We start from the raw sequence: 26,988 nt of genomic DNA on the forward strand, positions 1-26,988 counted from the left end.
GTAACTGAGTTTCTTTCTCTTGCTGCTCTTAAGAGTCTCTCTTTGTCTTTTGCTCTTGGCATTTTAATTATGATGTGTCTTGGTGTGGTCCTCTTTGGATTCCTTTTGTTTGGGGTTCTCCGTGCTTCCTGGCCTTATAAGTCTATTTCTTTCACCAGGTGAGGGAAGTTTTCTGTCATTATTTCTTCAAATAGGTTTTCAATATCTTGCTCTCTCTCTTCTTCTGGCACCCCTATAATTCGGATGTTGGTGCGCTTGAAGCTGTCCCAGAGACTCCTTAAGCTATCTTTGTATTTTCGGATTCTTTTTTCATTTTGCTTTTCCGGTTGGGTGTTTTTAGCTTCTTCGCATTTCAAATCTTTGCCTTGATTCTTGCGGTCCTCTGGTCTGCTGTTGGGAGTCTGTATAATATTCATTATTTCAGTCCGTGTATGTTTAATTTCTAGTTGGTTCTTTATAATAACATCGAGGGTCTCATTAGATTTGTTGAGGATCTCATTAAGTTTATCAGCGGCTTCTAGACAGTTCTTGAGAGACCTTAAAAGTGTGGTTCTGAACTGAATATCCTCCATTGACAGTTTTGTCCTGTTTCTTTGTCTCCTCATTTTTTATGCTTTCTTGGTGCACCCCCCTAGTGGTCTTTGTGCACAGTCCTCCTGTAGTTAAGCCTTGATTGTTGTAGTTAATACTAGGGGGATTTGACCTCCAGGCCAGCTGGCTGTGAGAGAGGTAAAATTGAGGTAGAGAAAAATGATGCTAAAGGATCGATGAAAATAGAATGTAGAACACTAATCCCAAAATAAAATAAAGAGAAAATAAAATGACACTTTAAAAAATGGTAAAAGTAATAATACTGGTTAAAAATAAAAATGTAGGAATTAAAGGGTAAAATCAGGTGATGGAAAAAGCAAAAAAAAAAAATGGCTTCTTAGTTAAAAGGTGAAAAAAGAACAAAAAAATAAATAAAAATTTGCAGTAGTGAAGGTCCTTTGGTTCTTGTACTCTTCAGTCTGGCCCGCCTTAGTCCTGCCAGGTATTCAGGAGAGTGTTAAATTTCCCTGCGACACACTGTTCCTCCAAGTTGTAAACCACAGTCCTGATTTTAACGCAGGCCGTATTTGTGTCCCAGACTGCCTTAATTTGTATTTACCTAAGAGTCAGTTTGTGGCTCAGCCTCTGGGTGGCAGTGTTTTTGGGTTAGCCTCTGAGGTTATACAGCCTCTCTATCCTGTAGCTAGGGTTTATTTTCTCTATTGCACTTAAAACTGGTTTGGGGAAGTCCACTGCCCAGACCTGGTTCTTTGTTACCCTGCTCTGTCTAGTTACCATTTTTGACAACAAAGAATTTACTGGGGAAAAAAGTTTCCCATTGGAATTACTTTGGTTTAACCTGTTAGCCTCAAATCTTGACTTTTAACCTTAGTTTCATGCCTGATCACTAAAATTAGTGATTTCTATTAAATAATAGCGTCCCGATGCACAAAATTCATACAAGGGGCTCGGCCCCCACCAGTTCGGCTTCATCTGAAAGGTTGTCCTGAAGGACGTCCAGAATGACATCTGGTTTAATTAGCTTATTACGCTTTTATTATTATAGATTTGGTTGGAAAGCCTCTTATGTTGAAAACCCTGAGCTAAGGATTATAACTCAGTTCACCAAATCCAAGATTATTTTCAGTAGGTGACTTCTGGCAATCAAAGTTATTCCAGCCTCACATTTTCTAAAATAAGTTAAATTTAGCCAATCCAGATATTAAAATGTAACTTATGTGACCTAGCCAAATTAACCCCATTTAATTAAATGAATAGTTATTTATCATTAAACCACTGAAAAAAAATGGCAATCAATATAGCCAAAACTAAAAGTCTTAAATTCCAAAAGAAATCAAGCACTGAAAAGCAAGCACTAATAGCTAGCATTTCAAATCTTTGAGCTATGTTTTTTCTTTTCTTTTTATTAAATTTATTTGGGTGATATTTGCTAATAAATTTATATAGGTATCAAGTGTATATTTCTACGATATACATAATCTTCATGTTGCATTATGTGCCCACCACCCAAAGTCAAATTATCTTCCATCACCATATATTTGACCCCATTGAGCTAAAAGATATCAAATCATAAGCAACAATAATAGAATCTTACCTTATAAATTCAGCTCTGGTCACTACAGTTAATTTTCTTTTGATTTAAAATAACAGAAACTCATTCTGGTTAGCCAAAACATGAGACACACTCAGAAGTATGCAAATTGTACTCAGATGGGTTTGTGAGATTTGATATTTGTTTTGAAATGATGTTATCTTAAATTCAAGCAATCACAGTGGACTGGGGAGGGCTGTTAATGAGGCATATTGTATGACAGGAAGAATTTGATTGTATTTTCACTAGACAAACCCTAAGACAATTTCATAAATTCATCAGATCATAAAACCTTCCTTTATTTATTTCCTGAATGTTTTATTTATTTCCTTCCTTACATTAAAAATTAATTTTACCAGGTAGCTGTTTTACTTATCACCAAGATAGAATTTAAATTTTATTTCTTAAAGACCTTTCCTACAAAAGATTACTTGCTCAGTTATAATCCATGTCCAGCTAAGTTATAAAAACTAGTAAGTTATTAATAAGAGTTAAAAGACCAATTATAAACTTAATTATTTTAAGAGATTACTATCCCTATTATTTTGGGCTTGTTATCTTTGGAGAACTATTTTTTTGAAGTGGAAAACACATTTAAATTTAACATTCAATGTCTATATTTTTATAATATTAAAATGAAACTTTATTCACTACTGTACCTTTATTTAAATAGTACCCTTTACTGGAGTGCCTCCTTCTCCCTCAGTAGGGAACCATAAAGTGTTTCCTCAAGGTCCACTCAGATATCATCTCCCCCAGCGTTCTGTTTCTGACCCCCAGGGTGGACCATGAATTACTTGTTGAGGTTCTCATTGAACATTGTCCATGCTAGTATCGTGGCATCTATCAAATTGTCCTGGAACTAAATTTATATGCTTTTTTCTTTTATAAACTATGAACTTATAAACTGTGAGCTACATCTCACTCACTTATATATCCTCAATTTTTATAGCACAGGACCTTGAGCATAAAAAATACAATAAATTTGTGTTGAACAGAAACTACATTTTCTTTTATTTAAGCAAATGCTTATATGGTTTGCTACTAAGAAAAATTAGGCAACTAAATTAATTTGTTGAAGATTTCATCAATATATATAAAACAATGATTACAGAAAAAAGTCATTAATTTAACACCTTTTACTTAATAAAGCCTCCTAAAATTGTTATGTAAACCTCCAGCAAGCAAAACTCTTTGAACTCTTACCGGATAAATTATTTCAGATTTTTTTCTTCTTAATTTTAAACTCAGATAACTGTATATTGAAGATAACTGTATATTCATCACTTAATGAAAATCAGTGTTTATACATAAGATATATCAGTGACCCAGGTATATGATGACACTGAATCACTGGGTGACTGAGTCTGAGTGAAAGCTCAAAAGAAAAAAAATACAAGCAACTATCAAAAAAATTAAGGCAGGCTTCCTTAAGAGAAAGAAGATAAAAGAGGAAAAAATGAATCCACTTTATAAGGGACACACACACACACACACACACACACACACACACACACACACACTCTTTTTTTTTTTTAAATGTTTATCATTTTTTTAAAAAAAATTAAATCTTTATTGTTCAGATTATTACAGTTGTTCTTCGTTTTTACCCCCATAGCTCCCCTCCACCTGGTTCCCACCCCACCCTCTGCCCTTACCACCACCCTCCCCACTGTCCTCATCCATAGGTGCACGATTTTTGTCCAGTCTCTTCCTGCACCCCCCACACTCCTTTCCCCCCAAGAATTGTCAGTCCACTCCCTTTCTATGCCCCTGATTCTATTATATTCACCAGTTTATTCTGTTCATCAGATTATGTATTCACTTCATTTTTAGATTCACTTGTTGATAGATGTGTATTTGTTGTTCATAATTTGTATCTTTACCTTTTTCTTCCACCTCCTCTTCTTAAAGAATACCTTTCAGCATTTCATAGAATACTAGTTTGGTGGTGATGAACTCCTTTAGCTTTTCCTTATCTGTGAAGCTCTTTATCTGACCTTCAATTCTGAATGATAGCTTTGCTGGGTAAAGCAATCTTGGTTGTAGGTTCTTGCTATTCATCACTTTGAATATTTCTTGCCACTCCCTTCTGGCCTGCATCGTTTCTGTTGAGAAATCCGCTGACAGTCGTATGGGTATTCCCTTGTAGGTAACTGACTTTTTTTTTCTCTTGCTGCTTTTAAGATTATCTCTTTGTCTTTTGCTCTTGGCATTTTAATTATGATGTGTCTTGGTGTGGTCCTCTTTGGATTCCTTTTGTTTGGGGTTCTCTGCGCTTCCTGGACCTGTAAGTCTATTTCTTTCACCAGGTAGGGGAAGATTTCTGTCATTATTTCTTCAAATAGTTTTCAGTATCTTGCTCTCTCTCTTCTTCTGCCACCCCCATAATTCGGATGTTGGTACGCTTGAAGTTATCCCAGAGGCTCCTTACACTATCTTCATATTTTTGGATTCTTTTTTTTTCTGGTTGGGTGTTTTTTGATTCTTCATATTTCAAATCTTTGACTTGATTCTTGGGATCCTCTTGTCTGCTGTTGGATCTCTGTATAATATTCCTTATTTCAGTCAGTGTATGCTTAATTTTTATTTGGTCCTTTTTCATATCCTCGAGGGTCTCACTAGATTTATTGAAGGTCTCACTCAATTTATGGGCAGTTTCTAGAAAGTTCTTGAAAAACCTTATAACCGTGGTTTTGAACTCTATATCCAGTAGTTTGCTTTCCTCCATTTCTGTAATTTGTGACCTGTTTCTTTGTCTCTGCATTTTTTATACTTCCCTCTGTTGATAGAGTGGCTTTCTGTGGTAGGTATCCTATAGGGCCCAGTAGCTCAGGCTCCCCAATTACCTGAGGCGGAAACTCTTTATGCACCCCTTTGTGGGCTGTGTGCCCAGGCTTGTTGTAGTTAAGTCTTGATTGTAGTTGGTATCACTGGGAGGAATTGACCTCCAGGCCAATTGGCTGTGAGAATCAGCTGTGTTTATGGTGGGAGAAGTTCTGTGCTTGAGACACCCTTATGGGGCAAGACTTGCTTCAGTGGGGCTTTGGTGCTCACTGAGTCTGCCCCCTTATTGTGTCCCTTATGGATCTGAGGAGTTGTAATCTGGATGGTTCCACTCTGACCACTGGGTACACTGGCTCTTGGATCTCTAAGGAGTTGCTAATTTAGCCTCTGTCTGAGGTTACCCAGCAGGAGCTATGAAGAGATCTGCAGATTCCTCTTCTTTGTTTTGGGTTTGGAGGTGCTCAGATGAGGCCCAGATGTGAAGCAATGCAAGCTGCTGCAGGGCCTTGGGCCTTCTTTTGGAAGTTCTGGGTCTCTCTGACCCAGCTGCATTTCGTTAGGTAATTTTAGATTGCAAAGGGCCAGGTCATTCATATGCAAAAGTGTCTGGGCACAGCTTGGGTGGGGCGGGGTCTCAGGGAATCAGCAGGGTGGAGCAAACAGCTATGGCTGCTCCTCAGTCCTTCCCTAAGAGGCCCCGCGTCTCCGTGTCCCGCGGTAATTGCTGCAAGCACCTCTGAGAGAAAGCTGCCCTCGAGTTCCGCCCACTTCCAGATAGTCCAGTTTCTCCCCATATGAGTCTGGGTCCCCAGAGACTAGCCTGGAACTGGAGTTGAGAGCAGGAGCATGTGTCTCCCTCCCGACTGAAAAAGACAACTGAATCCTCAGTTGCCATCTCTTTCCGCGCGCTTCTGTACCTCTGCACTTTACTTCCTCACCTCCTCTGAGTCTCAGTGTGCTTTTCTCTTTCCTTCTAGTTGTATAATTTCCACTCAGCCAGCCTTCCTGTGGTTCTGGATGATGTCCGTTTTGTCTTTTAGTTGTATTTTTGAAGTGGTTGTGCGAGGCAGCAATTTCAGGTGTTTACCTATGCCGCCATCTTGGTTTCTCTATCCAAACACACACTCTTAAATGAAGGATCAGTGAAGGGTTTTGAGGTATAAATTAATAAAATAACATAAGAATACATTGGTGACCATGTCCAAAATAGATTCACATATTAATTAAAAAGCTTCTGTTTAATTTCTAGCAGTTATCTATCAACTTTAATGAGGAACACAGGGACACATTCACAAAAACTATAAGGTATTCATTTTCTCAATAAATTTACTTTTCTAGATAATAATATAAAGCTAACATGCAAAAGAACTAGGTAACACTTGTAATTCTGTAAGCAAATGATGAGAGCTGTGTTTTAGAAAGATTAACCCATTATGCTGCCAGGGTTAGAAAAATTGAAAGTACGAAGTGAAATTATGCAATAAAATGATGAGTATAGGATCTTATTCACTCCATGAATATAGGATCTTATTCACTCCATGAGGTGCCTGGCCCATAATAGCACTGGTTACATGTTTGCTGAATACAGTAATGATCTGAAAGGCAATGGGTCTAAAGCACATGTGAAGGAATTAAACTTGGAGGAGAAAGTGATGCCTTTGTCACTGAAATAAAAAGAAAGGAGTGAAGAAGACAAAAATGAGTTTGGTAAGGGCAGAAATTTGAGGGAGTTCTTCCATGGTGATGTCTGTTTTTACCATGGAATAAGAAGTGAGGACCTCTTCTGGGGATAAGGGCAGAGAAGATAATCTGAGTGTGAGTCATTTTCGCCATTAAAGTGAGCCATTTATAAGATTGTCTTTCATAAATCTCACATTTCATAGTATAAAATTCTTATTTAGTTAATACTCAAAAGAATGCAGATTTTAAATAATATGAATGGCAGAATTAAATTGTTTTTGGCAGGTTTCAAAAAACCTAAAAATTAACTTTTAAATAATTTATGAATACATATATTTGATAAATATTAGCACAGATTTGACAGGAATTAATTTTAACAATATAATAGCTTTAGGCTTAGAACTTAAAAACTCATAAAATAAAATAAAAACTATTGGTTAAAAAATTCTAAATATTTTGTAATTTGCTATTGCTGGATGAGATGGAATGTGTAAAAATAGAGATCATGACACTGCATGTAGTAAACTCTTTATAATACTGTTCCAATTAATCCTTCAGGTCCCAAAATGGTAGAAGTCCAGAGTCAACAGTTTCAGATCAGTTCCAAAGAAGGCAAATCACTGTTTACTGTTGATGAAAGCAAAGTTGTGGTTGGTACAGACAGACTTCGAGTAACTGGTATGTACTAGCTTTTTTATTTTATTTTAATTGAGATATAATTGGCATGTAAATTAAATTAGTTTCAGGTGTGCAACATAATGATTCCATCTTTGTATATAATGTGAAATGATCACCACAAAAAGTTTAGTTAATATTCATCACCACACATACTTATAAATTTTTTCTTATGATGAGAACTTCTAAAATTTACTAAAAAACAACTTTCAAACATGCAATACAGTATCATTGACTATAGAAGTATGGCAGGGGTGGGCAAACTTTTTGACTCGAGGGCCACAATGGGTTCTTAAACTGGACTAGAGGGCTGGAACAAAAGCATGGATGGAGTGTTTGTGTGAACTAATATAAATTCAAAGTAAACATCATTACATAAAAGGGTACGGTCGTTTTTTTTTTTAGTTTTATTCATTTCAAACAGGCCGGATCTGGCCCACGGGCCGTAGTTTGCCCACGGCTGAACTATGGTATAGATTACATCTCATGACTTTAATTTATAGCTGGAATTTAGTATCTTTTTATTTTCTTCACCCATTTTCCCATCCCACACTCCCTTCTCTCTTAGAACCACCAATCTGTTCTCTGTATCTACATATTCAGGTTTTTTTAAAAAATATATTTTATTGATTTTTTTTACAGAGAGGAAGGGAGAGGGATCGAGAGTTAGAAACATTGATGAGAGAGAAACATCGATCAGCTGCCTCCGGCACACCCCCCACTGGGGATGTGCCCACAACCAAGGTACATGTCCTTGACAGGAATCAAACCTGGGACCCTTGAGTCCACAGGCTGATGCTCTATCCACTGAGCCAAACCGGTTAGGGCCATTTTCAGGTTTTTTGTTTGCTTGTTTAGATTCCACGTATAAGTGAGATCATAATGTATTTGTCTTTCTCTGTCCGACATTTCACTTAGCATAATGGCCTCAAGATCCAGCTATATTGTTGCAAATGGCAAGATTTTCTTCTTTTTAAAGGCTGAATAGTATTCTACATCACATCGTCTTTACCCATTCATCTGTAGCAACTCTTGAGAAAAACAAACAATATCCCATGGAGTACACATCTGCAAAAGCAAATTATACTTTGGGCACATTTACTCTTTCAGGCAAATAAGAAAATAGTAATTTGAATTTGTTGGCTTTTCTTCATGGCATTTCTTTGGAAATTCTTTGGTATTCTCATAGAAGAATGAAATACTCCTCACAAATCTTTACCCACTCTTTCCTTCCACCACATTGTTACCCTTTATCTCTCTCCACTGGTGTAACCCAAAAGCTTATCATAAATTTCTCTATCATCTGCACAATATTAAACATGACTTTTGCAAAACAACCTTCTTCCAAGTCTCTTTTATTCCCATTATGTGGGGTACTTGGGTTCCTTATCTATACTAATAGAAGCCTACATCCGTGGTCAGCAAACTGCGGCTCGCGAGCCACATGCGGCTCTTTGGCCCATTTAGTGTGGCTCTTCCTAAGCCTTAGGAGTACCCTAATTAAGTTAATAACAGTGTACCTACCTATATAGTTTAAGTTTAAAAAATATGGCTCTCAAAAGAAATTTCAATTGTTGTGCTGTTGATATTTGGCTCTGTTGACTAACGAGTTTGCCGACCACTGGCCTAGGTGGTCCTCGTGCCCTCGCACACGACGTCATCACAAGATGTCTGCCACAAGATGGCCACCACAAAGATGGCCACCACAAAGATGGCTGCCACAAGATGGCCACCACAGATGGCCATGTGCACAGTGGAGGCCAGGGGGTCACGCGGCTCTTCACAGCACAGAGGAGGCTGGCCGCGGCAGGGGAAGGCAGTTGTGGGTGATCAGGCCAGCGGGAGAGTGCAGTTGGGGCTGTCAGGGGAGGGCAGTTGGGGGCGATTGGCCAGAAGGGGAGCAGTTAGGCATCAATAGGGTCAGCAGGGGAGTGGTTAGGGGGCGATCAGGCTGGCAGGCAGAAGTGGTTGTGGCAATCAGGCAGGCAGGCAGGTGAGCTATTGGGAGCCAGCAGTCCCGGATTGTGAGAGGGATGTCCAAGGGGTCCCAGATTGGAGAGGGTGCAGGCTGGGCTGAGGGACAATCCCCCTCCCCCATGAACAAATTTCATGCACCGGGCCTCTAGTATTTTTACAAAAAACATTTCTTTATTTTAAATAAATATAAGATGGGGTTTTGATATGACTCATTTTTAGGACTGAAAAGAAGAAATTTTATTTTTAAAACTGTTCACATGTTCTAAATTTACTTGCTGAGCTTCTGTAAAGACTAGAAGACATACAAAGGCAGACACTAGTTTAATTCATCCCAGTACTTTTTTTGTTTTAATCCTCACCTGCCGGAAGCCAATTCCAACATGTCATAATTGCAAGAGTTTCATCAAAAGGTTGATGGAACTTGAGGACTCAACAAGGTTGAGTCACAAATGTAGCCACCTGAGAATGGCTGAGGGCATTTCCCCAAACCTGAAAAGGGATGATTGTTGGCTGCCAGACAGCTCAGGGCATCTTAATCTACATGTTATTGCCTCCTATTGGCGAAACTCCTGAACAGCCGTAGGCGATTCTTCCAATCTGACAATGCTTCTGTATATGAAACCCTGACCCTTTGAAGTGTATATCTCTGCCTTGCCTCAAGACAATTTGTGTTAATAAAAATGATGGGGTCCTGAGGTGAGGAGAACTTAGATCTTAGTTTCCTTTAAACTAGTCTCCTCTGACCCCCAAATGTCTTTCAAAATTAAGTATCATCTCTGGACTCCTATGTAATCTACGCACAGCCTTCTCCAGATTTCCTGAACCATTCTTGATGCCGGAACAAGAACCCCAGAACTCACCTAAGGATATGTTTATTGATTTTTTTTAAAGAGAGGAAGGAAGAGAGGGAGAGAGAGGCATTGGTTGCCTCCTGCATCCTCCCTGACTGGGGATCAAACCAGTAACCTAGGTATGTGTCCTGACAGGGAATTGAACCCAAAACTTTTTTGGCATACAGGGTACCAATCCATTCAGGGCATCCTGATACTTTTATCTACTATTATGAAAACCAATATCAATTTTATTCTCTCATATATTGTTACCAATACTCATAAATGAAAATAAGAAATAATGTTCCCTGACTCAAAAAAAGAAAAAGAAATACACTCAACTCTAACATGAAGTTTTGTGTCATATATAATTCCTAACAAAACAAACTATAAAACATAACCTATGTTGCAGCATACTACAAGGCAGTAGGGTCTTTTTCTTACTAAAATAAAAGACACTAAGAAATCTAATGAAAGGAAATTGAGTATTACCTAGTTAAAAAAAAAAAAAAAGCCAGGTTTCCCAAGTGTCTTGGTTATCAGAAATCACTCCTGCACAGTACAGAGAATATTGGCTTTGAAGATCGAGCTTCTAGTCCAGTGGTTCTCAACCTTCTGGCCCTTTAAATACAGTTCCTCATGTTGTGATCCAACCATAAAATGATTTTCATTGCTACTTCATAACTGTAATGTTGCTACTGTTATGAATCATAATGTAAATATCTGATATGCATGATGGTCTTAGGCGACCCCTGTGAAAGGGTCATTCAACCGCCAAAGGGGTCACGACGCACAGGTTGAGAACCGCTGTCTAGTCCCATCTGAACAATTACTAGCTGTATGACCGCAGGCAAATTACTTAATATGCTTTGATAGTTTTCTCACATTAATTAATTAATTAATTAATTAATTAATTTAGTTTTATTGCTTAAAGTATTACAAGGGGTATTACATATGTCTCCTTTTTTCCCCCACCCTTGACAATCCCCTGGCCTCCCCTACCCCCCAGTGTCTTATGTCCATTGGTTATGCTTATATGCATGCATATATGTCCTTCAGTTGATCTCTTACCCCCGCTTTCTGCCCCCCTACCCTCCCCGGCCTTCCCGCTGCAGTTTGACAGTCTGTTTGAGGCAGCTCTGCCTCTGTATCTATTTTTGTTCAAAAGTTTATAATGGTCTCTATTATCCATGAATGAGTGAGATCATGTGGTATTTTTCCTTCATTGACTGGCTTATTTCACTTAGCATAATGCTCTCCAGTTCCATCCATGCCGTTGCAAATGGTAAGAGTTCCTTCCTTTTTACAGCAGCATAGTATTCCATCGTGTAGATGTACCACAGTTTTCTAATCCATTCATCTACTGATGGGCACTTAGGCTGTTTCCAGATCTTAGCTATGGTGAATTGTGCTGCTATGAACATATGGGTGCATATATCCTTTCTGATTGGTGTTTCTGGTTTCTTGGGATATATTCCTAGAAGTGGGATCACAGGGTCAAATGGGAGTTCCATTTTTAGTTTTTTGAGGAAGCTCCATACTGTCTTCCATAGTGGCTGCACCAGTCTGCATTCCCACCAGCAGTGCACAAGTGTTCCTTTTTCTACACATCCTCTCCAGCACTTGTCGTTTGTTGATGATAGCCATTCTGACAGGTGTGAGATGGTACCTCATTGTTGTTTTGATTTGCATCTCTCGGATGATAAGTGACTTTGAGCATGTTTTCATATGTCTCTTGGCTTTCTGAATGTCCTCTTTTGAAAGGTGTCTATTTAGGTCCTTTGCCCATTTTTTGATTGGATTGTTTATCTTTCTTTTGTTAAGTTGTATGAGTTCCCTATAAACTTTGGAGATTAGGCCCTTATCAGATATGACATTGGCAAATATGTTCTCTCATGCATTGGGCTCTCTTGTTGTTTTGGTGATGGTTTCTTTTGCTGTGCAGAAGCTTTTTATTTTAATGTAGTCCCATTTGTTAATTTTCTCTTTAGTTTCAAGTGCCCTAGAAGCTGTATCAGTGAAGAAATTGCTTTGACATATGTCTGAGATTTTGTTGCCTTTGGATTATTCTAGAATTTTTATGGTTTCTCGTCAGACATTTAAGTCCTTTATCCATTTTGAGTTTATTTTTGTGTATGGTGTAAGTTGGTGGTCTAGTTTCATTTTCTTGCATATATCTATCCAATATTCCCAACACCATTTATTGAAGAGACTATCTTGGCTCCATTGTATGTTCTTGCCTCCTTTGTCAAATATTAATTGAGCATATTGGTTCGGGCCGATTTCGGGGCTCTCTATTCTATTCCATTGATCTATATATCTGTTCTTGTGCCAGTACCAGGCAGTTTTGAGAACAGTGGCTTTGTAATACATCTTGATATCTGGTATTGAGGTCCCACCCACTTTGTTCTTTCTCAAGATCGCTGCATGTATTCGGGGTCTTTTTTTATTCCAGATGAATTTTTGGAGAGTTCATTCTAGATCTGTGAAATATGCCTTTGGTATTTTAATGGGAAGTGCGTTGAATTTATAGATTGCTTTGGGTAGTATGGAGATTTTAATGATGTTGATTCTACTAATCCATGAACACGGTATGTCCTTCCATCTGTTTATGTCTTCCTCTATCTCTTTTTTCAACATCCTGTAGTTTTCTGAGTAGAGGTCTTTTACCTCTTTAGTTAAGTTTATTCCTAGGTAGCTTAATTTTTTTGGTGCGATGGTAAATGGGATTGTTTTTTAGTCAATCTTTCTGAAAGTTCACTATTGGTGTATAGAAATGCCATAGATTTCTTGGGGTTAATTTTGTATCCTGCTACATTGCCAAATTCATGTATTAAGTCTAGTAGTTTTTTGATGGAGTCTTTGGGGTTTTGTATGTATAATATCATGTCATCTGCAAATAAGGACAGTTTTACTTGCTCTTTTCCAATTTGGATGCCTTTTATTTCTTCTTCTTGTCTAATTGCAATGGCTAATACTTCCAGTACTATGTTTAACAGAATTGGTGAGAGTGGGCATCCCTTTCTTATCCCTGTTCTTAGGGGAAATGGTATTAGTTTTTGTCCATTGAATATGATGTTGGCTGTGGGCTTGTCATATATGGCTTTTATTATGTTGAGGTATGATCCTTCTACTCCCACCTTGCTGAGAGTTTTTATCAAAAATGGGTGTTGGATTTTGTCAAGTGGTTTTTATGCATCAATTGATATGACTATGTGGGTTTTTTTCTTTCAATTGGTTATTGTGATGTATCACGTTTATTGATTTTTGGATATTGTACCATCCTTGCATCCCTGGGATAAATCCTACTTGGTCATGGTGTATGATCTTTCTGATGTACTGCTGGATCCAATTTGCTAAGATTTTGTTGAGGATTTTGGCATCTATGTTCATGAGGGATATTGGCCTGTAATTCTCTTTCATTGTGTTGTCCTTACCTGGTTTGGGTATTAGGGTGATGCAGGTTTCATAGAATGAGCTTGGGAGTGTTCCTTCCTCTTAAATTTTTTTGTAGTAGTCTGAGGAGGATAGGTTTTAGTTCTTCCTTGAATGTTTGGTGAAACTCCCCTGAGAAGCCGTCTGGTCCTTGGCTTTTGTTTCCTGGAAGCTTTTTGATGACTGCTTCAATTTCTTCCATAGTTATTGGCCTATTGAGATTTTTAGATTCTTCCTGATTGAGTTTTGGAATGTTGTATTTTTCTAGGAATTTGTCCATTTCCTCCAGGTTGTCTAGTTTGTTGGAGTAGAGTTGTTCATAGTATTTTTTAACAATCATTTGTATTTCTGTGGATTCTGTTGTTATTTCGCCCCTATCGTTTCTGATTTTGTTTATTTGGGTCCTTTCTCTTTGCTTCTTGGTGAGCCTGGCTAGAGGTTTGTCAATCTTGTTTATCCTTTCAAAGAACCAGGTCTTGGTTTCATTGATTTTCTGTATTGTTTTTTTGTCTCTATGTCATTTATTTCTGCTCTAATCTTTATTATCTCCTTTCTTCTGCTCACTCTGGGCTTTTCTTGTTGCTCTCTTTCTAATTCTTTGAGTTGTAGAGTTAGATGATTTACTACCATTTTTTCTTGTTTTTTGAGATAGGCTTGTAGAGCTATAATCTTCCCTCTCAGGACTGCTTTCATTGTGTCCCATAGATTTTTGGATTGTTGTGTTTTTATTGTCATTAGTTTCTTGGATGTTTTTATTTCTTCTTTGATCTCATTGGTAACCCAATCAATATTTAATAACATGCTATTCAGCTTCCAAGTGTTTGAGTATTTTGGGTTGTTTTTTGTTTTGTTTTGTTTTTTTTTTAAATATATTTTATTGATTTTTCACAGAGAGGAAGGGAGAGAGATAGAGAGTCAGAAACATCGATGAGAGAGAAACATCGATCAGCTGCCTCCTGCACACCCCCCACCGGGGACGTGCCCGCAACCCAGGCACATGCCCCTGACCAGAATCGAACCCGGGACCCTTCAGTCCGCAGGCCGATGCTCTATCCACTGAGCCAAACCGGTTTCGGCTTTGGGTTGTTTTTATTGTAGTTTATTTCTAATATTATGCCTTCATGTTCTGAGAAGATGCTTGGTCTTATTTCAATATTTTTGTATTTGGGGAGACTTTGTTTGTGACCCAAAATGTGGTGTATTTCTGATGTAGTGAGTCATTTAGGATTGCTGTTTCTTTGCTGATTGTTTGTCTAGAGGATTTATCCAGTGATGTTAGTGGTGTATTAAAGTCCCTTACTATGATTGTATTGTTGTCGATATCTCCTTTGATATCTTCTAGGATTTTTTTTATGTATTTGGGGGCTCCTGCATTGGGTGCATATATGTTTATCAGGGTTATATCCTCTTGTTGTATTGATCCCTTTAGTATTATGAAGTGGCCTTCCTTATCTCTTGTTATGGCCTTCACTTTCAGGTCTATTTTGTCCGATATAAGTATTGCTACTCCAGCTTTCTTTTCATTTCCATTTGCCTGAAAGATATTTTTCCATCCCTTCACTTTCAGTCTGTGTGAGTCCCTTCTTCTGAGGTGGGTCTCTTGTAGACAGCAAATGTATGGGTCATGTTTTTTTATCCATTCAGCCACTCAATGTCTTTTGGTTGGAGCATTTAGTCCATTAACGTTTAAAGTTATTATTGAAAGGTACTTGTTTGTAGCCATTTCTTTTTTTGTGTGGCTGTTTTCTTTCTGAGCTTTTTTCTTCTTCTTTTTACACCAGTCCCTTTAGCATTTCTTGCATTGCTGGCTTGGTGGTGATAAACTCCCTTAGCCCTTTTTTGTCTGTGAAGCTTCTTATTTCCCCTTCAAGTTTGAATGGTAGCCTTGCTGGATAGAGTATTCTTGGATTCAGTCCTTTGCTTTGCATCACTTTGTAAATTTCCGTCCATTCTTTTCTGGCCTGATGTGTTTCTGTTGAGAAATCATTTGATAATCTAATGGGAGATCCCTTGTATGTAACTTTCCATCTCTCTCTTGTAGCCTGTAAGATTCTTTCTTTGTCCTGAACATTTGCCATGGTAATTATGATGTGTCATGGTGTGGGTCTTTTCGGGTTCACCTTGTCTGGGACTCTCTGTGTTTGTGTGACTTTTTTCTTCCCCACCTCAGGGAAGTTTTCTGATATTATTTCTTCAAATAGGCTTTCTAAGCCTTGTTCCTCTTCCTGTTGTTCGGCACCCCTATTATTCGTATGTTGTTTCATTTCATGTTGTCCCAAAGCTCCCTTAGGCTCTCCCCCTGTCTTTTAATTTTTTTCTCCAATTGCTGTACAGTTTGGGTGTGTTTTGCTTTGTTGTCTTCTAATTCACTAATTTGGCCCTCTGCTTCTCCTAGTCTACTGTTGATACTTTCAATGGTGTTTTTTATTGCAGTTATATTGCTCTTCATTTCTTCTTGGTTCTTACATAAGTTATTGATTTTTTCATCTGTTTCTTCTTGCTTCTTGCATAAGTTGTTGATTTTTTCCTCCATCCAGTTTATGCCCTCAAGGACCCTTATTCTGAATTCTTTTTCTGTCATGTTGCATGCCTCTGTATCACTTTGCTGCTTTTCTGGTGAGTCCTCCTTTTCTTTCCTTTTGGGGTTTCTTTGTCTACCCATGTTTGATCTCATCGACATATCTAGATGTTGAGTCGTTCAGTGGCTGCTCCCTGGGTGGCAGTGGTTCCTCAGGCTGTGGTTGCTCCTCGAGTGGTTGTGGTAGCAGCTGCTCCTCAGTTGGCAGCAGCTCCTCTGGTGGGTGCTGTACACAGCTGTGGTGGCTCTTCTGGCTGGTTAGGGGAGGCTTCACGTACAGCTGCTGTTCCTCAGACAGAGGGTGTGGTGATCAGGAGGCTGCTGGTGCTTGGATCTTTTCATGAGAATCAGTACTCCACGTAGTTGCACTGTCCCCGATCCCGTGTCTCCGGGTTAGCAGCCGATCTCTGGATCTGAGGTCTTTGGGAGTACAGTATACGTTTCCGAAAAACAGCCTCTCAAGATGGAGGGGTCTCCGCAGCTGAGCCGGAGCTCCGGGAGAGATTTCAGCCTGTTTTCTCACTTTTAAAAGTGGATTTATTATGTCAACCATACTAGTGTTGCTGGATTAAGGTGATTAATGTATGCAAAGGACAGCAAGAGTCTTAGTAGGGCATTATTGCAGTGAGGGTAATAAAATATGTAGGACAAACAGCCAAAGAAACAGTTTAGGTTGCTTCAAACCCAAGCCATCCTACATAAGACATCAGTGAAGTGTACTTTTTCCCAGCCCAGAACTCCTTCCAAGCCATGGCATCAATTAGTAGAACTGGTGAGAAAAATCAATAAGCAGTTATTTATTACCTACATGCATGTACCAGAATTACCTGGAGGGCTTGTTAAAATATGTATATCTGGGCTTCAACCCAAGAGTGTCTGATTCAGTAGGTCTGAAATGGGACATGAGATTCTGCGTTTCTTAGCTGATGCTGTAGTGTCAAGGACCACATGCTGAGAACCTCTGTCCTACACTAATTTGACTAGAGTCAGTGGGAGAAGCTACATGTTAGCAACATATAGACACAGTATGTAGCACATACATTTAAGTTATCCTTTTTTAAAGATGTCATATTCTTATTCTCTTTCATAGGTTTATTTATGTATTTATTTTTGTCTCAAGCACAAAATTCTTCCAAACTCCTCTTCACTCCAGTGAAACTAATCAGATCAAGTATACTGCATCTGAAACTACTACTAGTATATACTATTTTCCTTGTCATTTATACCATTGAGTGTTGAGTGCATGAACAGTACAATTCTGACCTAGAATTTTACTCTTGTTAGTTTTCCAACTTATGATCAAAGAAATGCAAGAAATCCCACAATTCTGACTTCTTTCCTTGTTTTTTCACTATCCACGGATCCATATATATTATCTAGTTCAGGTTTTCTCAACCATAACACTGTGGATTTTTAAAATCCTCACCCAAGGATATGCTTATTGATTTTTAGAGAGAGAAGGGAGAAGTATAGAGATAGCAATAGAGAGAGAGATAGAGAGAGAGAGAAATATCGGTTGGTTGCCTCTCGTACATACCCCAAATGGGGATTGAACCCACAACCTTTTTGGTGTAGCAGATGTTGGCTCCAACCTAATGAGTCACCTGACCAGAGCTCAACCTTAACACTATTAACATTATGGGCTGAGGAATATTTTTGGTGTGAGCAGGGAACAGTGCAGGACATTTAGCAGCATCCCTGACCTTTATCCATAGGTCCAGTAGCATTCCTCCCCACTCCCTCATGAGTTGTGACAACAAAAATGGCTCCATGCATTGCCAAAAGTTATTTTTAGATGGTATGGGGGAAGAGGTAAAATCATCTCTCGTTGAAAACCACTGGTCTACCTTAAACCTATACTGTTTCTCTAGAATTTATTAACATTTACTAGTATTTAATGTTTACAATGTGTTAGTAAGCTAAATATCTATAGCACAAAATAAGACATGTTCCCTTTTAGGTGATGTGTATATTTCAGCTGATATGTAAAACATTAATTTGTTAGACATAGTCTGCTAAAGACTATAATAGTTATTTGGGTCAGGGGCTACAGAAAGAGCCTGAAGAAAGGGATCAGTTGGTGTCAGAGAGTGAGGGAGAGACAAGAGTAGTTCAGAGAAGGTTTCTCCAGGAAAGATAAATTTGAGCTGGTCTTAGAAAGTAGGTGAGTGTAGACCTTGAGTGAGTCTTTTGCCCTTTAGTGTTTCACAGGACCCCTTCAAGCATCTTTACCCAGTGATCTCTTATTGACTGAATGATATTGTACAGAATCAAATAAAGCAAATACAATTGATTGTGAAATTAAATTTCAAATCTTGTCAAAGGAGCAGGGTTTTTAAAGTCAAAATGATGTAGAAATACTGGACTCTCTAACAAACCCAGTAACAAAAGAAGACCTGAAAAGTCAGACTTGCCAGCAACTACAGAATTGAAAATGAACAAAAATGACGTGATAGGTACTTCAAAGATCAATAATTTTACTATCATAAGATTAAAATATTCATCCTTGGGAAGACTGACAATTCCCTCAATTTGACTATTCTTATGGCTTTATTGCAAATGTTAGATATTAGGTGAATAATATCATATTGTACCACTGTGGTAGGCAGAATTCTAAAGATGACCCCCAGTGACCTTTGCCCTTGTAAAATTCCCTCATCTCTGCATCTAGATGGAATTTGTAAATATGATGAGACATAATTCTAATGATTACATTATTTATATGCAAAGGGGAGATTATCTTAGTGGGCCTAATCTAATATCAAGAGATCGCTATAACAGAGAGTTTTCTTTGGCTGGTAGTAGAAGGGAAAGTCAGAGAAATTGAAAGTGCAAGAAGGATTTGTTGCTCTGTTGTTATATGAAGATGAAGGGGGCCATGTGATAGGAATTTGGTGGCTTCTAGAAGCTTAGAGAGGCCCTTGTCTGATAGCAAGAAAATGGGACCTCTGCCACAAAACCATGAGGAACTGTGCCTTGCCAGCAACCTGACTAAGCTTGGACACAGATTCTTGTCCAGAGCCTCCAGAAAGAGTCCTGCCTGGTTGACAACTGGATTTTGGCTTTATGAAACCCAAGCATAAACACTAAACAAACCCACTGGGCAGGACTTCTGACCTACAGAATTCTAAGCTAACAAATGACTATCATTTTAAGCTGCTGAGTTTGTCATAGAAATAGAAAACTAATACAGCCATTACACAATTTCAACTGTGTTGGAAAAATTGCACCATAAACAAAACTTGATTATTTCATACTAGAGGCCCAGTGCATGAAATTCGTGCACAGGTAGGGTCCCTAGGCCCAGCCAGCAATCAGGGCCAGTCTGTGGGGCAACTGGCAGAGCGATTGGGGGGCCCCTGCTGGCACCCACCTTGGCTGGTCTGGGGCCTGCAGGCTGAGGGAAGCTCCTGAATTGAGCGTCTTCCCTCTGATGGTCAGTGCATGTCATAACAGCCAGTCATTCCACCATTTGGTTGATTTGCATATTAGGCTTTTATTATATAGGACTAGAGGCCCAATGCATGAATTTGTGCATGGGTGAGGTCCGGCCGGCCTGGCCCCAATTGGCGGATCGGGGTCAGGCCTGTCGGGAGGAGGAGATGGCGGGAAGTTGGTCACCAGCCCAGCTCAATCAATCAGGGCCAGGCCAGTTGGGGGAGGAGCTGCGGGTGATTGACCAGTGGGCCCCGCCCCTGAATGGGGTGGGGGGTCCAATCAGGGGCCAGCAGCCTGGGGGAGGGGCCATGGGTGGTTGCAGGCCAGCCCTGCCCCTGATTAGAGTAGGGGGACCTATTGAGAGCAGAGCTGGCTGGGGGGAGGGTCCACAGGTGGTTGGCTGGCTGGCCCTGCCACTGATCAGGGTGGGGGGGCCAATCTGGGGTGGGGCCAGGGTTGGGGATGAAGGGCTGTGGGAGGGTGGCCAGCTGGGCCCTCCCCCTATTGAGGTGGGTGGGAGTGATCAGGGGTGGGCCAGTCGGGGGAGGGGCTGCGGGCCTATTGTGGTGGGGCAGGCTGATTGGGGGCAGGGCTGGCCGGGGGGATGGGAGGGGACATTTGGCTGGCCCATTCTTGATCGGGGTGGGAGAGTCCAATCAGAGGAAGGCCAGCACAGGGGAGGTGCCATGAGGTTGGCCGGCTGGCTCTACCCCATGAATGGGCCGGTTCACTGGCCACAGTGGGAGTCATAGCTCCAGTTGTTATGGTAGTTATGGCCATTACAGTTGCTGGCTTTTTATATATATTTAGACTAGAGGTCCAGTGCACAAAAATTTGTGCAATCGGGAGGGAGGGGGGTCCCTCAGCCTGGCCTGTGCCCTCTCGCAGTCTGGGACCCCTCGGGAGATAATGACCTGCTGGCTTAGGCCTGCTCCCGGGTGGCAGAGGGCAGGCCCAATCCCTAGGTGCAGCCTCTGGTCGGGCTCAGAGCAGGGCTGATTGGGGGGTTGGGGCACCACCCCCTGTCACATTCAAGGCAGGGTCAATGGGGAGGTTGCGGCGCCACCCCCTGTACACACAGAGCAGGGCCAATCAGGGGGTTGTGGCGCTGCCCCCTGTCACTCACAGAGCAGGGCCCATCAGGGGAGTTGGGGCTCCGTACCCTGTCACACACAGAGCAGGGTCAATCAGAGGGTTGGGGAGCTCCCCCCTGTCACGCACAGAGCAGGGTCCATCAGGGGGTGGGGGAGCTCCCCCCTGTCACACACAGAGCAGGGCCGATAGGGGAGTTGGGGCACCGCACCCAGTCACACTCAGGGCAGGCCAATCAGGGGGTTGGGCCGCCGCCACTGTCACACTCAGGGCAGAGCCGATGGGGAGGTTATGGCTCTACCCTGTCACACACAGAGCAGGGCCTGTGGTGGGGGGGGGGTTGGGGTGCTGCACCCTGTCACACACAGAGCAGGGCCGATCAGGGGTTTGGGGAGCTCCCCCCTATCAGGCACAGAGCAGGGCTGATCAGGGGGTTGGGGTGCCTTCCCCTGTCACAAACAGAGCAGGGTGGATAGGGAGGTTGTGGCCCCACCCCCTGTCACACACAGAGCCGCAGGGTGATCAGGGGGTTTGGGCGCTGCCCTCTGTCACGCTGATCCCGGTGCCGGGAGGCCTCGCGGCTCTGCTGATCCCGGTGCTGGGAGGCATATTACCCTTTTTCTATATAGGATAGAGGCCTGGTGCATGGGTGGAGGCCAGCTGCTTTGCCCTGAAGGGTGTCCTGGATCAGGGTGGGGGTCCCCACTGGGGTGCCTGGCCAGTCTGGGTGAGGGGCTGAGGGTTGTTTTCAGGCTGGCGGGTGACTGAAGCTCCCAACCTCTCCTTTTTTTCTTTTTTATTCTGGGCCAGCTTTAGCTCTGAGGCTTGGCTCCAGCTTTTAGGCCTCTGCTACTGAAAGCAGGTATCTGGTTTGTTTGGGTTCTATAGTCGAAACACTGTTTCAACTCCAGCTCTGAGATCCCGGCCTGCTGAAAGCATGTTTTTGGGTTTTTTTTAGCTTCTATATTTGTAACAATGTTTCAAACTGCAAGCTCAGAGGCCTGCAGCTTCAGGCGGGAACGTTGGAGTCCTCCGTCACTGAAGCAAGCAAGCCTCATGTTCACTTCAAGCTTCCTGGCTGCTGGCCGCCATCTTGGCTGGCAGTTAATTTGCATATCGATGGGAAGGGTAGCGGATGTATGGCTAATTACCATGTTTCTCTTTTATTAGATAGGATGATTTTGTACTTGTTACAATGATGACTAAGTTCTGTGAAATATAAAATACAATAAGAATATTTTCAACCCTAGCTGGTTTTGCTCAGTGGATAGAGCATCAGCTGGTGGACTGAATGGTCCCGGGTTTGATTCCTGTCAAGGGCATATGCTCAGGTTGCAGGCTCGATCTCCAGTGGGGGCCATGCAGGAGGCAGCTGATCAATGATTCTCATCATTGATGTTTCTATCATTCTCTCCCTCTCCCTTCCTCCCTGAAATCAATAAAAATATATATTTTTAAAAATTTTTCATAAACTTTAATTTTTCTTTTTTTTAAAATTGTGATGAAAAACATATAACATACAATTTTCCAATTTTTTTTCAATTATAGTTCACATTCAATATTATTCTGTATTAGTTTCAGGTGTACAACATAGTGCTTAGACAATCATATACTTTACAGAGTGGTCCCCCTGATATTTTAAGTACCTCCCCCCCCCCAGCCTGTACATAGCTATTATAATATTATTATTTTTTAAATTATTTATTGATTAAAATATTACATATGGTAAACTTTAAGTTTTCAAAGTAAATTGCAACTGAAGCTTTTCTCCACCACTAACTGTAGAAGCTTGGTTCCTTTTTAAATAGACTGACTCTAAGTAGCCTTTGGAGTTTATTGGATCAAACAAGGAAAGAAAAGTGATAAGAGAAGAGACAGACAGCCAGCTTCGCTCTGGGAAATGGGAAATAGAATTAAATGCTTTTCTTCACTTTTCTCCCTTCTGGTTACATGCACAACTGTCCCAAACCTGAAATCTAAGGGGAGAAATGAAGTGGCTCTTTCTTTAAAGTGGTACACACCAAATTTCTGACTTGCACAAAAATCTGATCTTGACTCAGATAATGAAGTGTTTTCTTGCCATTACCTTTGTCTTAAGTACTCAAAGAATAAGATGAAATCTCTAACTCTTAAGCAGCTTTTATAGAGAGTTTAGTTAGCTGGGAAACTGAAGAACAATTTTTAAATAAAAATTATGGAGATTAAACAATTTGACCAATTTAGAAATTGACCTAGGCTTTTAAGCAGTCTCATTTTCCTCCCTATAAATAGAATTGGTCACCAAGTAACTAAAATTAGCATGCCTGTTTTACTAACCCCAGTTACAGAACACATTATTGGAATAGCATCTGAATGTCATCTTAAAAAAATTATATTTCATTGCCAGGCCTCACTTCTGGCAGATGATAAATTGTTAGTTTGGCTGCCCCAAATGTATTTTAGTTCCTTGGCAATTATTTGCTAGGCTGGGTCCATTCCCCAATATTTGGTAAGAGAAATAGGATCCTGTAATAGGATTCATTTTCTTATCACGAATGAAGAAAACAAGATCTAGGGATAAGCCGGTCAATTTATTTTTACCTCTCTGTCAAGCTAAGCAGGATTATATAAAGTGAAAAGTGATGGTGTAGAAATGCTTAAATCACCCACAAAGCCATTGACAAAAAAGGAGCTGGAGAATAGAATTTAACAACTGAAGGCATAAACATAAACAAAGATGATAAGTCCAGGTACCTTAAAAAGACATGAAGGCAAATATCTAAAAGGTGCTTACTAGTATAAGTCATCATACCATTTAAGCTATATATCCAGCACATGCATCTCTGACCACTTTTTGATGCAGCTCTATGGACAGTTGATGGCCTGGTCTATCAGTTAAAAATCTTTTAGCTGAAAGGAATAAAAGACCAAATTAAAAATGGCTTAAACTATAAGGACATAATCCTATTAATAAAAGCCTATGCGGTCGTCACGCCCTCACACTGTGACACCCTCACGCTGCAATGAGTGATCACCAGGAGGCTGCGTGCACAGCAGGCACATGCCAGTGGGCAGGGCTGAGTGCGCATGTGGGTGGACGGGGGCTTGATGCTGTGTTCACAGGGTGGAGGTGGGTCCTATGGCTCCACGCGGCAAGGCCGGGGGTCCTGCCTTCGCACCACGCCTTCCTCTTTGGGGCAATCCAACCAGGAGCCCCAGATGGCTGGGCGGGGCCTACTTCTTTGGGGCAATTGATCACAGGGCTTCCACACTGTGAGAGGGCACAGGTCAGGCTGGAAGACTGCCCCCCCCGCCCCCACCCGAGTGCACGAATTTCATGCACCAGGCCTCTAGTTATCTCATATGAGAAATCTGGAGGTAGGATAGGTTGAAGTACTTCAGTGGTCCAGTAATATTTCACTCCAGCCTTGCTTCTATTCAAATATGTTGACATTCCCCTTTTAGTTGCAAAATAGCTCCATCAATTCCAAGCATCACTTCCCTGTGCAATGATTTCCAGCAAGAGAACCTTGATGGCCTTTGGTGATCTGGCCTCTTTAAGTTAACCTTCCAGACAAAATTCACCTCATATTAAATTACTTGCATTGCTCTTATAAGTGGCAGTTAACTATAATTTATTTTTTAACTCAATCTAATAAACTTTGATTTTTAGTGAGGAGTTTAAGGCATTCACATTCATTTTGATAATTGTTCTCTTTGGGTTTTTCTGGGTCATATTATTTCATAATTTTTATCTTTTAATTTTATTAAATTTTAGTCTGAAATAAGCCTGGTGTAACAGGAGATACAAAAAGACCAGATTATTCAGGGACTTGTAGGCCACTATAAGAAGCTAGAATTTGTTTTAGGGCCAAAGGAAAGACATTGGATTGTTTGGAACATATACTCCTTGGCTTGTTATACATTTCAAGATCAATATGACTATTGCAAGGGAGAATATATTGTTTGGAGGAAAGAATGGGAGCAGTAAGATCCAATGGAGATATAGTACAGGCAATAAATGATGTTGACCTGGCCTAGATGGTCATAGAGGGAAGCTAATGACTCCACACTAAGAATTAACATATAGAGACACAAATCAAATGGGTGTCAGGCATCCAGGGAGGGAATCAAAGATGAAAAGATTATATTTGTATCTGGATGATGTCATTACTGTCTGGGTAATGGAGATGACTGAGGAGGAGAAGAATACATTTGTAAAGCAGAGAGAACTGGCAGTTAATGTTTTAGATATATAAATTGAAGATATCTGTGAAAGAGCCAAGTGAATATATCAAGCCTGCTATTGGATAAGTGAGGGACCTATTGTTCAGAACAGCAATCTAGAATAGAGATGTACATGAGGACATCATCAATTAAGTGAACTCAGAGATGACAGCATTAGAGCCCATGTATAGGGAGAGCAGCCACCAACAGAGAGTTGTTGACAATGTGGTGGGAGGGATGTCACAATGGCCTTTTTCCTAGCACCAAGACAGACACTGTGTTCCCAGAATTTGAGATCCAGGAAAGGTAAGGCCCTTGGATTTGTTATCATGGAGGTCATTATTATATTAACAAGAGCATTTTTATTGGAGTTTTAAGCAAAGGACAGTTTGTAGTGGTGGCAGAGTGAATAGAATAGGAGGCAATACAGACATTGTATAGAAGTTTGGCTGTAAAGGGAGCAACAGATTTTTTTACCCTATTTAAAATGACCATTTCAGTTTATAAATACTCAATGGATACATGGAATTAATCTTAATAAATAGTTATCAGTGTAAATACAAAAATCTAATATATGTCTGGGTATATATATTATCCATTGTTTGACCAGAGGAATTAATATTGAACTCTGTGCATTTCTGTAACTGAAGAATCCAGAGGTAGCAGTATGTTAGAAAGAATGGAGCAACTTGGAACAATTTCCCCTCCAGTTTTTGGGCTCTGTCCATGACCTCCATTATTTCTGGGCTCTGCCCCATGAACTTTTCAACTGCTTCACCACTATTTCAATCCATCTTGTACCAAAATCTGACTAAATTTCCTCACATGCGTATCATTCATCATAAATTGTTGTAGGATCCAGAAAAGAATGGTGTCATTCAAATACTACTGATAGTAGAAATGACCACACCATTTACCATGTCTGATCTCAGTGATATATTCTTTAAAATTGTTAATATTATAAGCCTGGGCTTTTTTGGTCTGTTTATCACACTTTCTTGTATATATAATATTTATACAGGGTCATATTAGACAAGGTCATTTTACTACATGATTTATGTGACAACATTTTATAGTGGAATTTTTCCCCTTCCTATAATTTATATAATTTCAAATAATATGCTCTATTTCTCAAAGGGAGCAGATGTTACATCCCTTATATTTTTATATATAGTCTTGGTTGGGGATATTAAGTATGAGTAAAAACATAAAGAAAATATACTTAATTGAAGATCAACAATCATTTACTGAGAAATATTTTATGAAACCATTTAGAAAATATCTATTTTATTATATGTAAATAAGTTCTAAGGCATATTTACTTTGAGGCTAGAGTTATGATATAATCAAGTTCACATAATTTGGGCATTACAATTTCAATGATAGAGAAATTGCTCCCCTTATTAGAAGATAATGTGTATACGTTCGTATTATCAGTACATTGTCTGCTAACAGTACATTGTCTTTACGGGACACTCTATCATTGACTCTGGTCATATTAGAAGGTAATTGGCATGCATTTAAATCTAATTATGGAGTTATATTTTCTTGTAAATAGTCCCACTGGCACTATTAGAATAATTACACTTCTTAGAGGAAAAAGAATTGAAGCTGTGTTAAAATAAAAATAAAAATTTCAATCAAAATACATTGTAGTTTCTACCTTGTTTTAGAAAGGGTGCTTAGAATAGTCTTACTTTACATAATGGTCACCATTATCATTGAGGTTTGCTTAGGTGGTATTTATTTTTTATTTCAGAGAGGAAGGGAGAGGGAGAGAGAGATAGAAACATCAATGATGAGAGAATCATTGATCGGCTGCCTTCTGCATGCCCCACACAGGGATTGAACCTGCAACCTGGCATGTGCCCTGACTGGGAATTGAACCATGCCCTCCTGGTTCATAGGTTGACAGTCAACCACTGAGCAATGCCAGCCGGGCATTTAGGTGGTATTTTAAGGAATGTGTCATATTATAGTCTCATCCGAATATAATTTGTATGAATTATAACATTATTTTCATACAATGTTAACTTTCGCCTTTGTGTTCCTTTATTTCAGTTGATTACAGTTTTTGTGTTGATCATGTTACCAAATCTGATTTGTTATTAGCAAAATTTTAATTTTTTGCTAATTTAATTATATTT

General features: G+C 40.0%; 1 protein-coding gene across 2 annotated transcripts in view; it reads left to right on the forward strand.

Annotated features, from left to right (window-relative positions):
- SGCG (sarcoglycan gamma) overlaps positions 1-26,988 on the forward strand; it is a 168,139-nt gene that overhangs the window by 78,438 nt on the left and 62,713 nt on the right. For both annotated transcript variants that reach the window (XM_059684450.1, XM_059684449.1), the window contains one exon: positions 7,169-7,288. In XM_059684450.1, coding sequence (XP_059540433.1) covers positions 7,169-7,288 — 120 coding nt within the window. The remainder of the gene's footprint in view (positions 1-7,168; positions 7,289-26,988) is intronic.

This window comes from Myotis daubentonii, chromosome 2 (genome assembly GCF_963259705.1).
Source record: "Myotis daubentonii chromosome 2, mMyoDau2.1, whole genome shotgun sequence".
NCBI classification, from domain to species: domain Eukaryota; kingdom Metazoa; phylum Chordata; class Mammalia; order Chiroptera; family Vespertilionidae; genus Myotis; species Myotis daubentonii.